Raw genomic sequence first — 15923 nt, 5'->3', positions numbered from 1 at the left:
AACTGGTACGGACAGGCTTCGGGATTTGACATTTAAGCAACACGATCTTATTTTTTATCCTGCCTCCACAGAATGTGTAATTAAGTAAGCGACTGCCAAAGTCAGAAAAAAGTTGACTTAACTAGAATAAGAATCATATGCTGCCCAGGTGCAGTGACGTGGGACGCTTGGGCAGGCATAAACAGTAACGTTATAACCTATTCCCAGGAGCTATTATACGAAATAAAGATAATGCTTCCAATAATTTGATGGCAGCACATAGAGCGTAGCACTTAGTAAAGTAGGCGCATTAAAATGACCAAATGAGAGCGCTCTACCCGGCGTTTCGTTCCGCGCAGCAGTAACCTGCTGATTGCATAATTATGTTTCGTGTTCTGGTGTTCACGCGCTGGCGTTTTCTGGGGAGAAATTTACATACTGTAAAACTGCGAGCAAGCGCCCTCCTGTCTCAGGCCGAAATTACCGGAAACGATAAGGGGGGCGCTTTCCCGGCGCAGGATCGAAATTAAAGATCATGGCATAATTTTCAACCAGAAAAAAATTAACGCAATGCACATGAATTTAAAATTTTATTTATTTCTCATCGGTGCAATCTGTCTGGGCAGTTTGCGTCGAGATGTCGGCGAGTTGCTACGCAATGTGTTCTTGCTACGCCGCCGCCGCCGCCGCCGTTTTTACTCGGCGTGCTGTTAAACATGTTAAAAGTTGTCCTTCTTTAGGCGAAAGTCTTACTTGGCTCATGGTGAAAACCTCGCGTGGGAGAGATATGTCCGCAAGATGTGTACGCGAGATTACGCGGGATATCAGCGGAATTCTTCTAACCTTTATGAAATAAAATCATCTTCTATCGTGAATCGAACTCCTACCCCTCCGATTACCAATCGAGCGCGTTAATCGACTACTCGAGGAGGGAGCGTGGCGCACGCCATCTGTCGCCGGCTATGAAAACCCAGCGCCGCAACGAGCGCGCTCCATCGCCGCCGAATGGAGCTACTCACCTCGAGTTCAGCACGAGAAAAGTCACTGTCCTGCACTGTGTGATCGGCGGGTTTCTGTCAAATAAACCGTATGGTAGAACTAGCCAAAAAAATTTTTCACCTCTTCCCTCTTAAGGTCCTCAAAAAATTTTCTTTTGTCGCCAGCCTCCGCCTATACAGCAGCCATCTGCTCTTTGGGTGGAGCGCATCGGATGTCTCGCTCGTTGTGATCATCCGACGCCAGCTGTATGAAGTGATTTCTCTACACAATCACTAGGGGGTGTCGTTTTTGTTTGTGATGTTTCTGAGAATGGAGATTCGATTAAGTTCTGGGACTGCATGGGGCTGGCAGTGCTGCGTTGGTGAGATGCATGCCAAGGGCAGAGAGTGTAAAGGTTCGGCGTGGGAGAGAGGGGATATTTGCCCCAAATGGGGCGGAAATGTGAAATTTTCATGGAAGTTTAGGGTGGGAGGGAGGGGGTGCGCGCACGGGTAGGGGCGCTTGCAGGAAGTTTCGCGGTATATTTACAGCCATATTCAATGCACTATGCAAACTTGTAGGTGAGTAGCTCTCTGAAAAAGCAAAAAGGCACAGTTTTGTATGTAATTTTATCTCTTCTATCGCAGTTTGCCAAATATTCTGTTAAGATATCTTGCTCCCCCCCCCCCCCCGGTACCTTAACACATAATAGGAATATGAAAAAGGTCCGCCATCCGTAGTTAAACTAAGCAAAATACTTTCTGCAAGCCCCTTGACATGCCTAGCACCATGGAAGGCATCCGTTTTCTGCGGTACTCTTTTAAGTCGAAAGCTGTTTCATATTCGTCAACAGCACTTGAGGCTCCAAAAAAGTGATGTAAAATTATGGAGCAACCCTACAGCACAGCTAAGGGCGCTAACAGCTCTAGAACGGGCTATGGTTACAATATTATTATAGCAACCTGTAGCACTACATTTCACAGCAGCGCACGATATTACCAGGACACATATTACGACGATGATCTCTTTATCCGACGCGCAGTCAGTTCACCGAAAACTAAGTTTCACCCGGAAAAGTGGCAAAGCACCATTGCCACTTTTACAATTTGCCTTTTCATGCCTTACCATTTCTTTTTTAGGAATATTACTATGAGCTTCATCTTAGTCTTGCCAAAGGGAACGACCGCAATAAAATGAACGCAGCAACAGAAGAAAGAAGTTTACTGCAGTATAATTGTCATGGATTCAATTTGCAAGGCAAAAAATAAAACAGGAATAGAAGCTGAACAAACGTTAAGTAAACATAAATCCTCACCGGGTACAGAAATACATATTCTAATCTGGATTCCGGACCCGCAAGCTTACTACAAGGCGAGGAAATTACCGAAAGCCTCTGCAGTTTTGCTGCAGATCCCTATATTTCTCCTCTCACAGAGCATTTTCTACTCTTTGTATCACATCTTCGTCGATGCAAGAGTCCCTTCGTCCATATCGAGCCAGTAGTTGCATTACCTGATCACTACTTTATTAGCCACATATCAATACAAGTTAGGCAAAGTGAGCTTCCTATGAAGAGCTCTCGCAGTTACTGAAGCGTTTTCGAAACCAAAAGCCCTGTTGTTCTTACAGAATCCATTGACATGGTTGACTCTGAAATAGGCGTGATTCCGTCCTGACTGTCTCTTAACATCGCTGTTTTATTCACCTCTTCCTTCTAGCGCGGTTCTTCATCGAATACAAGAACTAAAAGCGTTTTTCACAATTGCCTGCTACGAAGTTTGAGAACGCAATGCAGCGTACAAGAACAGTAAACTGAGTGTGATTGGCGAGCGAATGTGCACCGGGAGCTGGCCGCCACGAAACTAGAAACCGAGGCACGCCTCTCATTCTTAACGACGAATACACGGCGTCTCGATCCGTCGGACGCAACGCGGCACCTCATTTAGTTACGTCTGAGCTAGGCTTGCGCAAGCATTCTTTGTGCAGCGAGCCCCGCGGAATAAAAGAACGCGAAGACAAATTTAGAAACACCGATCCAGTGAGTGTTCGCGCTGACCGCATTTCGGTGAATGAGGCAGGGAAGAATGGAAAGGAGTGCACACCGTGGGAACAAAAGAATGCATCAAGAAAATCGCTTGTGTTTTGTCCGCTTCTTTTTCGCGCAGTGGAATCTCATCACCAGAAAGTAAAGGAGGCGAAGGTGAAAGGGAACGGTCCTTCGCCCCAGATTTCCTTTATGGCCGAATACTGGTAACAGAAAGGAAGCGCCTTATACTTTTCCTACAGGTGAGAGTGTTTAGAAAATTGTAAATTTAAAGGTTTTGCTGTGCTTCATTTGAGAAAATTAGATTGATTGATTGATTGATTGATTGATTGATTGATTGATTGATTGATTGATTGATTGATTGATTGATTGATTGATTGATTGATTGATTGATTGAGTGAGTGAGTGAGTGAGTGAGTGAGTGAGTGAGTGAGTGAGTGAGTGAGTGAGTGAGTGAGTGAGTGAGTGAGTGAGTGAGTGAACAAAGAATCAGTCGCCATACACAGGCTGGCAATATAGACGGTACTTTGCGAGGACCATGAAGTGAGACTAACGTCGGAGCCGCCTGTGCTAGGAATGGAACGTGGGAGTATTTGGCGCTGAGGATGAAATCAGCAGCAGCGAGCAAAACAGAGTACTAAGAATCACGTAGGCATGAGTATCAAGAAAAATTGTAGAGATGAAATGATGGAATCGAAGAAGCCTTTCACGTTACAGAAACCGTAGGATTTAGCGATATGTGCCCACATATGGACGGGTTTATTTTCTTTCTTGTGAAGCTATGTGTAACATTAGATTTTTTTCGCGTAACTAAGAGAGGCATACGGCAATATGAATGTTGCATGTGCGATTAACTATTCACTGCAGGAATCCTAAATTATAACACTAGTGCAATGACGGCAAAAAAAAAAAAAAAATGAAGGAATCGTTATATTTGCGGCTGGAGAAACCCTTTTTTTTTTTTTATTACACAAAAATCTAAGAGTCAAAAGAACTCTCAAATCAGAAGCAAAACAAAAAATGAACATACAAACTGAATTCGAAGACATTTAGCAGGTCCTTCAGAAATTCCTCAATGCCAGCTTTTATGTTCAGAACAAAAAGCATCCTTCCTAAGAACGCTTATGCACTAACAATTTTCCGTTCTGCCATATGAAACTTAACCGGACCGCATGAATATATACCAGAAAGATGATCGAAATGAATGTGTGCAGAGGCTGCTGGCCTTTCCGCTGAGGCTCCACTTCTGTTAGGTTTTTGTCACGATCTAATCATGAAAAGAAAAAAATGGTATTAAATAAAATAATAACTTCAATCAAGTTGCAGAAAAACTCAACAAAAAGAATAAATGTTTTGAATAAATAACGAAAACCTCTCTCCTAAAGGTCGAGAATGAATGTAATATGTACGAAAAATTCATGTCTGTACAGGACAGGCGCATTTCTCATCTTTCCGTGCTTCATTAAGAAGTGAGGAGCTCGATATTAAAAAAACAAAAAACAAAAACGAAATGGATAAAAAGAGATCAGAAATCAAGCACGCCAGTGAGTGTGTTTTTCGGAAGCAACTGCCTGCATTTACGGAACGCTTATCACCTGAGGTAAGACATGCCCCCCGGCTGACAGGCGTCAACGAAGACTGAACATAGGGAGCGTCTTTTCATTATCAGATGTATGCGTCCATGGCTTCTAACTTTTATTTTGTCGCGGAATCCCTTTTGACGTTTCAGGGCACGACGAATGGTAGGATGCGACCGAAGTAAGAACGGTACAGACTGCCGGAGCTACTAATCGAGGAAACAGGCGCACTGAAATAAAAAAATAAGCAACTGCTTCCGCCGCTGAACGAGGCATCCCAATGTTCTGAGATCTGCTACCAGAAGTACGGTACGAACGCGGATGCATTTTCCATTAAGGAGAGACAACTTTTTTACAAAGGTTCGTGCGTAATTGGACATTGTGATATGGTCGCTGAAAGGGAAACATTTAATGCGAGTAAATATTCATTTAGAGTTTCTTTTTTGTAGAAACAAGTTTTTGTAGGGTGCTCAACTAAACTTTAGCCAGGTTGCATGAATATCAAAGTTAGGTCTCGTGAACTATCGCCCTCACCCAACAAACAAAAACCTCGCATGCTTCGGTTTGTGGACCCATCGTGGACAGCTTCGGAATCTCCGAATTACACGCTGAACTGTGTGTCGAGGATCCTTCTGTCGCGAGCCTGGTAATCTCGATACACAAAGCCTGCGACCCGAAAAGGCATTCTCACAGTTGGGTGCATTGTTTATTACCGAGCATGTGCCCAAGAGGGACAGCAAGTACACCTCGCCTAGTGGAGGATTCTAACCAACGATATCTCAATTGAAGGATTAGAGCCTTCCGACAATTGGACGCTGTGCAGTCTTAATAGATATCGCACACAAGCGCATTTGTGTGGTCTTCCACTAGGCATTTCACTCAGTCACTCAGCATGGTATGTGATTTCTTGAGCCTCTAAGCTCATACAGCAGCGAACACTGGTTCGCTACACACTCCTGCCTGAGTCAGTGGTGTAAGTGACGTCACAAGACCACATATTGTGGCCTTTTTGGAAGGGGCTGTCAATTTGGGCAGCACCTTTGAGAGGGCAATCAAACTTGCCGGGACCCTTGGATCCCGACTAGGACACGCTTCTCCTGTAGGTAATGCAGGCCCGTTCGTAAGGCTTGTTTAAAGCGAGGCCTGATATCTAATTGGGTTGGTCTTCCGCGTAATGCGCACATTACGACGGGATGCTATTAGGTATGTGCTACCCAAAACCGAAATGAAAGCCGAATCTCAAGTGCCCGTAATATGTGGTTGGCGAAAGCAGACTAACTCCCCTGCGCGTTTTTCTTTCTTCTCAGCGGGAAGTTGTGTAAAACGCCATTTTTTTTTGCATATCGTAAATTTCCGCTATTACAGTGAAGGGTCCGCAGATCTTCCCTGGTGGGGCTCGCAATCTGTGGAAAAAAACCTGTTCTTCGGTGCATCAGCCTACGCGAAAGGCGGCAACTGTTTCTCGTATGCTCGAACTATTTGCGTTATGCAAATATCTGATAAGAACAAAAGAACTCTGCCTGAGGGTCACAAGCTTCCTCTCATTTCGGCCAAGAGTTAGATAGTCACTGCTGACTTTTATGAATTATACGCTTTTCTCAATTATGCGCTTTCTACTTTCTTATCTTCGCAAAACTGTTTTGCGATCATGAGAAAGTGAAGAATACCTAGATAATTTACTCAAAATAGGTGTCCCTATTTAGTTGTGCTCCCATGGCAGTCTTCTGATAGTTGCAGTCGACAGTTTAGGAGGACTATGCTTTAGTAAAATTGCGAAATAACTACTGCAGAAAGAAAGGAAGGAGCAAGAAGTCAGCGCGATCATATCAAGGATGTCTTTTCGGTCCTATGCTATCAATCAGCAATTTCAAAATTTCCAAAGTGGACGCAATACACCTTCCAGCCAAAATGAGAAAAAGTACTTTTGCAACAAAAATCTCCCTCCCTTAGGAATTTCAACATTTGTCTCAGAATGGCACGAAATCAGATGGGCCCACAGTGTTTGTTCGGGCCGTAGTTACGAAGCCAGTTCTGGTATCAGAGCTCTGTACGCGCGCTCGGCGCACGCTGCAGAAACGCATTCAGAAGGGGCCCCTAAATTTAGTCCGCCGCGATGGCTGGACCGCGATGGATCGATGACAGAGGACATGTTTTCAGTCCCCCCTGGCCACCCTTGTTGTCGCGCGTACTTGCGTAGTGTGGGCAGCAAAGCGATCTTCTCGAAAATTTCGAGGATCGGTAAAAGACGCCTGTTGCTGCGTTCTCGTCGTCTTGTTTGCCTTCCACTTTAAGGGCAGGCTTGTGGTTTCTGCCCACCCCTTGACTGTTTCGAGTAGTGCCGAACAACGGTTCAGCTCTGACAGAGGCTCTGTAAAGCCCAATGCCAATATTAAACAAAATACCTAAAAAAAAGAAGCAAAGATGAAGCTCGAAAAAATGAAGTCGGAAGGCGAACCGTGTGTTTCCTCCTTTCCGCTTGTTTGTTCGGCCGGTGTAGAAATAGGACTCGCTCTCTGCGAATTCTATCCACATCGTCTGCGTTCGACCTGTCCTGGTGTGCGGCCTATTTTAGGGAGACATCTAGGGAAAAAATTTAGTTCACCAATAAAGGAAAATAAAAAAGCAGGTGAAGGGGATGCATGGCTGGAAAGGAAACCTATCATGGTAAGTTTATACAGTAGATTAAGAAGTTGTGCCGGAAATATAAGATAGAAAGAAGACACAAGGATAACGGTGAAAACTTCCATGTCTTAAACCAGCCTTCGACTGCTTGCTCTCGCCCGCCTGTACGTTCAATAACAAAACGAACAATGAAACAACGTAGCAAGGAAAGAACCTCGAAAACCGGGCAGTGGGATTTTTCGTAAGCTCCCTCTAACTCCCTTGAAATGCCCTCAGACCAGTTCGCGATAGCAGTACATCGACCGCTCGCTTGACGGAATAGTTGCGTGCATGGTTAGGAAACACTGGTGCCTATGTGGGCAACGAGTGTTGGGGCAAATATTTTGTGTACGTAGCCGGGTCCGCAAAAAGAAAAAAAAACCACAGCCCTATGGATGCGAGAGTTGGACTGTGAAAAAGGCTGACCGCCGAAGAATTGACGCGTTTGAATTGTGGTGCTGGCGAAGACTCTTGAGAGTTCCTTGGACTGCCAGAAGATCAAATCAGTCGATATTGTCGACCATAAACCCTGACTGCTCATTGGAGGGTCAAATTCTAAAGTTAAAGCTCAGCTACTTTGGTCATCTGATAAGAAGAGAGGAGTCGCTGGAGAAAGATTTGATGTTGGGAAATGTTGAGGGTCGCCGGAGAAGGGGTAGGCAGCGAACGCGATGGTTAGATGGCATCCTCGAGGCACTGCAGATGAAGTTATGTGATGTTAGGAAGATAGTGAGAGACGCGGAAAGCGTGGCGTGACATGGTCAATAGGGTCACGAAGAGTCGGACACGACTGAACTTAATGTTAGAAATGTATACAATGACATAAAGGACTAAGGAATTTATTCATGGCCTGGTTACGAGACACCAATTCTATGTTCCTACTCTCCTTCGGAAGATGAAATTCTGCCCCACCCCCTTTTCACCTCTGCACTACTACTTTCGTAGTTTGCTCGAGCGGCATTCCTTGACCAAAAATAAAAAATAAAAAAAAAACACGGCGAAGTGCGATCTTTTGTACTTGCTCACACCGAAATAGAAGGTTCTCAATCGTCCCGAAGCTTTGTTCTCATTTTATTCCATATTGGTTGTACTACGCGTCTTTCGCCGACCGTAAATATACGCAACGCGAGGTTTGTTTACGGGTCGCATTGTTGAAACCGTGTGCAGAATTCTGACAATTTTTGAGCTGTGTGGACAAGAACGACAGCCGTTTTGCAGCGTAGGCTGAATTTCTTGCGGTTTAAGTGGACTTTTTCGAGGAAGACAGTGAGGCTGTAAGGCAATCAAGGCCCCATAACATTCTTCGGCGTGCGATCTTGTCTTTCGCGCACGTGCAATGGCATTGTGCATCAGCTGTCGGTCCTCGCCTCAACGCCTGTCTGCAACTGCAACTGTAAATGTTCACTGAATGAAACCTAATGGGCAAAAGAAATGGAGGGTTCTATTGGGCACTTTTCTCGTTGACTCAAATATTCTGGTATCGCGCTTCGCGTGCCAAAGAATTCCTGGTATGAACCCCAGAGGAACTACAAATACTCTGCTATTGTGATACTGTTACGTCATGCAACACATGATTGATATATACAAATAAAACACTAACAAAAAAAAGTAGCAAATGGCCGAGAACACGCATCTAGTCCACGGAGGAGCGCCAAGGTTGCTTTCCCTGGCCGCTGTATTAGGCAGCTAAGCCGTCGCCACAGCCTGGCGTAACAAATAGTAGGATTTTATTGCGCTCTGAATCATCGTCTTCATGAACAAGTACGCAAGTATGTCCAAAGCATGACCACGCAGGCCCTTCCACACGCAAGCGGAAATTCGTACGCGTCGCCGCATCTGCTTCGGCAGGCGTGCCGCGCCACAAGCGATAACAAATTTTCGGACTAATCAACCTCTTTGATCTGGGAAAGAGCAAGGAGAGAGAGCAAAGTCTGCCTTAGGCGCTCCCGGACTATATTCGGAGCCTTCTACAACTCCATACATCTCAGCGTCTAATTCCAATCAGCTCATATTTGCATACTTCAGTAAAATTTTCCCTGCGCTGGATATATCTAGAGCGCTTGTGACAGAATAAACAAAGATAGCCATACTGCGCGATCTCAAGCATGTGTATGTTTTAGTATAATTTTCGCATTCATTGCGTACTACGGAATAATCAGTTTTGATACATCAAGAAGCGTATAAAAGCGGTACATTGCCCACACAGGGACTGTGCACTGTAAAAAGAATCGCACTGAGCATTTCATGTTATACGAGCGATATTGCAAAAATAAGCATGAACTGTCTTGTCAGCTCATTTTAATCGTCCGCTAAGCCCAAGATTTTAGCTTTAAGACACGTATAACCCTCGGAATGTTTCCAGAGTTAACAATTATTAGTGGCCTGAATACTTTTCTTAAATTACTGGGCAGATCTGTTTCAATATTCTTAGTGCATGAGTGAGCGATTACTTTTATTGCACATGACTAAAAATACCTACAAGCTCTAACTTCTAATCGAATGCTTCATTCATTCTGTTATTTAAAAAACGCAAGAGCAGCACATAGAAAAAAAAATAATGCACAACAATACGTTCGAAAATCTCTACCTTTGGAGGCTGAGTTTCCTGAAAGCCACAATAGCTCACAGCTGCATGTTGCAAGCGCGTACTTTTTGTGATCTCCCATTCATGCAAGCTTCGAGCCATTCCGAGAAGCTCCCCGTACAGCCCGGAAGGATTTACGATGGGGAAGTTTGGGGATATTTTCTTTTTCCTTGATATCCTCTTAAGCTGTCGCTTTTTTTCGCTAGATTCCGCGCATGGCATCGTGTGTCCCGACGTGGGACGTTTTCTTATTCTCACCAGTATAAAATGCGCAAGCGCTGCACCTTGCTGCCCCAGAGTACCTGGAGTACTCTGGTTCATAGATTTTAAGCATGCCTTTCAAGTTAGCCTACTACGGGTTCCGCTACCCAGGCGCAAATATATATTATTCATTGTTAAATGTACGGGTTGCAGTTTTCTCGGTTATTCATCAATAAACTTCTCAAGAGGTTTGTGGAAATGGCGGTTAGCGGCTTCAGGCTTCCTTTTCGGCTCTTGCTCATTTCGATTTTTGGTGCTCACTATATTGTAACGAGTTAATAGAGTAGTAATCTTGACGAACTTTGCTTCTGGAGTATTTTTCCCTACAGAAGTTCCTGGGTACATGCAAAACATGAAATTCTTCCAAAAAGAGTTTTCGCAGCGAGATACATTGCTAAAGAGACGTTTCACGGTTGCAGGAAGACGAATATATACTGTTCTGATCGCTTTGCGCATATAGCACTTTTATTTGATTTCATGCTACCGGACAAATGGCTGTGTAAAAAATTTTACCCGCACGATGTTACTTACAGTGAAGGAAATGCGGAGAAATAAAAGAAACATAGAAATGGTGGGCGCGATAAAAAGTGAGGCATCGGCCTTGCTTGAAGGAGATTCGCAAGTTAAATGGCGCAGTGTTTCCGCTGACACAAGGTGGTGGCGGTGGTGGTAAGCACATTTATTACCTATAGTAGTAAAGGAATACAAACATAGAACATGTGTAGAACTTTCAAAGCATTCCAGCATCGATACTAGAGACTTTTCCTAATTTATAATCACACCTGCAACAATATATACCTGTTGGGTAAGCGGGCAGTTGTCGTCCCATAGGTTTCCGTCGTAGAGTGCAAACTTCATTTCGTTCATGCACCATGTGACCGTCTTTTTTGTTTGTCAAGAATTGCAGCAGTTGTTTGCTTTTTGCTATCATATTTACTCAGATTAAAAATAACCTCACAGCCTTCACTCTCACATCGACTGAGATGATTATGCTGTGGCACACTACGTTGGGCGTCAAGTTTGAACGACTATGTTTTCGCCACGGAGTTAAAAATCACGTGACCCGCAACCACGTGGAAAGTCGCCTGATTCATTCCAACTGCGCCACCGCAAAAGCCCGGCCTTGTTTCCGCGCAACCGTCCAGACAATATATCTGGAAGAACTTGCATGGTAGGCCAACCGCATTTACCAGTGTGTCCCGTTCGGTACACAGTGTTTGGAATATACAGAACAGCACAAATATATTTTTTTCTTTAGATATATCACTCCGGAACGTCCAAAAGAAGTCCTTAATTAATGTTTGCCGCTGTTACCAAAGATTTCTTACGCGTGACGCGAGCAAGAGCAAGGCCGATAACACGACAACGTCTTCACTCACCCAAGACGCACGTGGGAATCGGCTCGGTGATTTCCTCGCGGTTCTCGATGAGTCGCTCCATACTTGGACGAATGGCTACGCCGACCCAAAACTGGAAGCATGCACCTTTTCCCAGTCTGATTGAGGTTACTGCCCCCAAGGCCGCCGCGTCCTCCCGAAGTGTGTCCCTAGGTCGAGCGTGCCTCCGGGCCGGCCACTCTCACTGGCGAGTGGTCCCGTTATGCTCTCCCGATCCGCCAGCCACTGCGGGAGAGTGCCCGCCACCGCTCTCGGCTCGCTCTTTTGGTCGCGCCCGCTTGTTTCGGCGAGGGCGCTGCAACGCCGTACATAGTGGCGCCGCATCGCGGCAAATGACGACAAGCAACAAAAGAAGCCCCTCTTATTTGGCTCCTTGCGCGGGATTACTACAGACCGGCGCTTTTCGACGCCTGCTGCGCCGAGAAAAAACTACGCGCGAAATTTCTGGCAGGAAAAGCAGTAGCCAGAGCTCTCTCTTTTTTTTTCTCGCTCGTTTATTCTTTTGGCATCTGCGAAACTGCGTTTGAAAAGTGCTGACGAGCTCTAGATTTTTTATTTCCTGTGGAGTTGACGTATGCTTGTTTATATAAAACACTATGGCTGTTAAATGAGCCGTGTCGAAGGCAATCACACATGGCTGCGAGGCACACATGGAAAAGTAGCTTTTTGTTTAATATGGCATGAAGAATGTGAAAAACGGGTACGCAGTTTTAGCAAAGAAGAATTTTAACGGAAATGTCACGTTACGAGCCAGTGGATTCAGTATACCCATGATCGTTCTGTTCACAATTCGCTTGCAAGTGCCGTCTCTGCCAAAAGTAGCCAGGCTGCACATTTTGCTTTTCTTTGAATTCGAAAGCCTACGTGATCATCAGATAATCACGAGTCGTTAAAAATTGAGGAGAGCCATTCACCTTTCATTTGCACAGATTTAAAATTCAGAAGGGGTACGAATTCTCTACGACACGACTGAGAAGCGGAGCGCGCACCCTGGTTACTTTTTGCAAAGACTACACTCTTTGCTTTGGGCTATAAGCGTAGCTAAGGTTCTCACTCGTCTTCGATATATTTTCGCGACGGGAAAGATGCGTTTACAAGCTCGTACCAAGTAGAACATGTGGGTTGCGATGATTGATGGCACAGGTTTCAAAATTATAATTTCGATTCATTTACTCAATAGCAAAATATTGATTACTTCTTAATTTTGTTTAGTTAAGATTCAGCGTAATTCAACTTTTTGTTTTACTGCGATAGCTGCATGAATGTCGGTTTTCAATATCGTGTCGTCGTCGTCGTCATTGACGTCATGGCCCACCCCACACCACACGTCACACCACGGCACCTCTATTCCTCTCCAACACACTGCCACCATAAGGCCAACTTGGGAGGTAGCATCATTTATGCGTTGTAAGACATCGGCACCCAATTAAGCCTTAAGTGCTAACTACAACCCCATTTACTCTGATCGTTGCTGCACCTGCGGAGTTGAACACCGACAACGAAGCACTTCTGCATGGCCATATATGTCCTGGTCAGGGATGGATGGGTGACAGTGCTTGACAGCATGCGATGGACGGCAGAGTATGCCTACTGACATGGCTTAATTAAATGATCGTGATATAAAAGTTATCGGGCGGATACATCTGAACGGCTGGCTTTGCGACAGCCAGTCGCTAGAAGCGTGAATACAAAATCGCCTACCTACCAAACAATGCATGCTTTTCTTTGGAAAATTCTTTTCTATCCCGTTATCAAGATTGCCCGGTGAAACGTGGCACTGATAATGTGATTCCACCTATGCTTTTATGATCTTCATTATCAGCTAGCCACACTCACGAGCTGTAGTGGTTGGCCACAAGCCTAAGACTATAGGAATATAAAAGACTGATAATCCAGTCTGGATACACGATCCGACAATACTGACCTGTTTTTGTGTAATTAGCGCAGTGGCTGTGACATATCACGCTCATTAGTGAGAAGTCACGAGCTATATCACAGTATTTCGGTTCCAGAACTCAAATCTATGAAACATAACAAACAGGCTCTCTGGATGTCGAAATATTTTTTCAGGCGCTGCTTTGTAAGTGGAGTAGCACAAAATAGACAGACTAGAAAAAGAATGCGTTATATTTCAAAGCAAAAAAGAGAAAACGTATCTGGGCAGGGAAACACACTCACGAGAATATGTTCCTAACGTCATGGTACGTACCGGCTTCAATCAGTTGTTCTCAACTGGCTGATTGTCACGTCTCTTTGTTATAGCAATCTTTATTACTATATTTACATGAGGGCGCTGAAAGAATAAACAAACGCGTCTAATTTGATCATTTATAGCTCCTAAGTAGTGTTGTAAAGCCCAATCGCAACAACAGTGCAAAATATTCACATACTTCTGTTAATGCGCTGTTAAAGTCATAGACCGCAAGCCCAAGAGAAGAAACTAGGTAGCGTGCAGCATCTATAGTAGGCTTGCAAATTGGTCATTTCGCAAAGGAATTTACCTGCAAATTTTGGAGGCCACCTGAGGGTGACCTTTAGCTTTGGCCTTTTGTTTAGACCTAAAGACTAATTTCCAAACTTGCGGGAATAAAAGGGCCCCTGCTCCAAGAGGGTACCGAGGGCTTAGTGAAAAAATACGGAAAGCGAGTAATCTTATCCTGCCTGTTCTACATAATTCATGGGAGCGTTCAGGTAAAGCAGCGTTGCAAAGCTAGGGCGATTCTCCAAACTAAAGATAGTTTTATTGAGACCAGTCCTAGTAGCGCAGTTGAGAGCTTCCATCTAATGCTACCTTGTATTCACCTCCGCGAGTAAGCTAATTCCAAGGTGAATAAGGCCTCCAAAATCGGCGGCTGAAAGCTGCCTCACCTCTGTAAGAACGTGTTTCAAAAACATGAAATGAACCATTTTCGTCTATCTCAAGCAAGCTTTCAACGTATATGTACACTGTGGGAGGCACGTGGATATTTAAAAAGGGACACCTTCCGGCTTAGTAACAACTGGTACATAAGAAAAACCGCTTTCTTGGAAAATATTCTTCAGCAGCTTCACAGGGTGATAAATGAATGAGAGATCACAGGAGCATTCAGTCCTTTTTCAAGGCTTTCCTCTCAAGCTGTAAAGCTATAAAAAGAGGCCGACCGCACTAGGCAGTCCTGAAAGATCAGTCACATATTTACTAGAAGGCATCAATAATCAAGGAATAATCAAGTCTGTGACATTAATTACAGTTTACTGAGTGAGATTGCCTGTTGTCACTCATGGTATTCCAATGTCAACCAGCAACAGTGCGTCTGCACCGATATATTCACTTTCCACGTAAACATGTTCGGCTGATTCCATGCCTATAACACATAGGGTTTCTTCTCTATTTGCCTCAATTTCGTCATAAAATTTCTGGCTTTTATTCAACCATCGCATTCAGTTTTCATTAATGCTTTTACGCGAACGCAGTATACAGTCAGGTCACAGGGCTATGAAATGTTCGGAAATATGCAAACGTTCGCATTGAAACATTATTAAATATAAAGCATCTTGCTTTTACACTCCAATGTGTTTATAAACATAGTAAGACATCAGGAGCATCAAACGTTTTTCGTCGTTTTATTTTAGTCACTTTTGATGCCGCAACATTCAACCTAACATGTTGGAAAAAGTCTGCGTGGTTAGTTATAAACTTCGTTGACAGCTTAAGCCAGTGATGACGTTGAACGTTCCATTGCATGGACGAACGTTTGCTGCTTGTTGAAGCTTGGACGTCATTAGACCATGTAACATGGTCGAGTTACCTGGTGGTGTGGTCAGTGGCTGTTGACAGGCGAAAAGGCGTAGCTCTGAATGGCCGCTAGAGTGTGTGAAGACATGCAACTAAGTAATGTGACATTGCATGTATTCTGGGCCTTAGAACTTGGCAGCTGCACTGGTCATGGAGCATGGCCGAGCTTTGCAGTATGCAGACACGCCTATAGAAGGCCGCGTGTCAGGTCGGAAGACAGCCAGAATCAACGCTACATGTATTCACCATACTGGAAAATCCGCTCAAGCGGAGAGGACGACAAGGGATGAATGGCGCTGAGGAGGGCGTATAGGCGGTCACCAATGGCAGAAGAGCAGAAGCAGACAAAGCATAATTCGGTTCTATATTTTACAATGTCCTCAAAACTAATGTAAATAAGTGTTTCGTCGCAGACGGTTCTGGTTTCTCATCATGCACGGCTAAACCAATTAAGCACCATGGTCACACTTACCTCGTAAAGCAGGGGACAACAACTCGAGAGATTTGGGCGCAGTTTCAGCCCAATTGAGCCCCCGGTTGAGGTGGGAGAATTTTTCAAACGGGGGTTCGATGAAGTTGCAGAACACTGTATATACAAACTCGGTAAACGTATTCGCACCTTTACACTCTGGAAATGCAGTAACACCACGAGTCGGCGATCTCATAC

At 44.5% G+C, this 15923-nt stretch overlaps 1 protein-coding gene across 1 annotated transcript in view; it reads right to left on the bottom strand.

The window, feature by feature from the left end:
* The window catches only part of LOC146197334 (carotenoid-cleaving dioxygenase, mitochondrial-like), an 81864-nt gene extending 70340 nt beyond the window's left edge, over positions 1 to 11524 (bottom strand). The window contains exon 1 of the mRNA XM_084596466.1: positions 11464 to 11524. Coding sequence (XP_084452592.1) covers positions 11464 to 11524 — 61 coding nt within the window. The remainder of the gene's footprint in view (positions 1 to 11463) is intronic.
* Between the last annotated feature and the right edge of the window lie 4399 nt (positions 11525 to 15923).

The sequence above is a fragment of the Amblyomma maculatum genome, chromosome 3 (genome assembly GCF_055883805.1).
Source record: "Amblyomma maculatum isolate TAMU_Amacu chromosome 3, ASM5588380v1, whole genome shotgun sequence".
NCBI classification, from domain to species: Eukaryota; Metazoa; Arthropoda; class Arachnida; order Ixodida; family Ixodidae; genus Amblyomma; species Amblyomma maculatum.
Note: the sequence above shows the minus strand (reverse complement) of the source record. Positions and strands in the feature narration are given on the sequence as shown.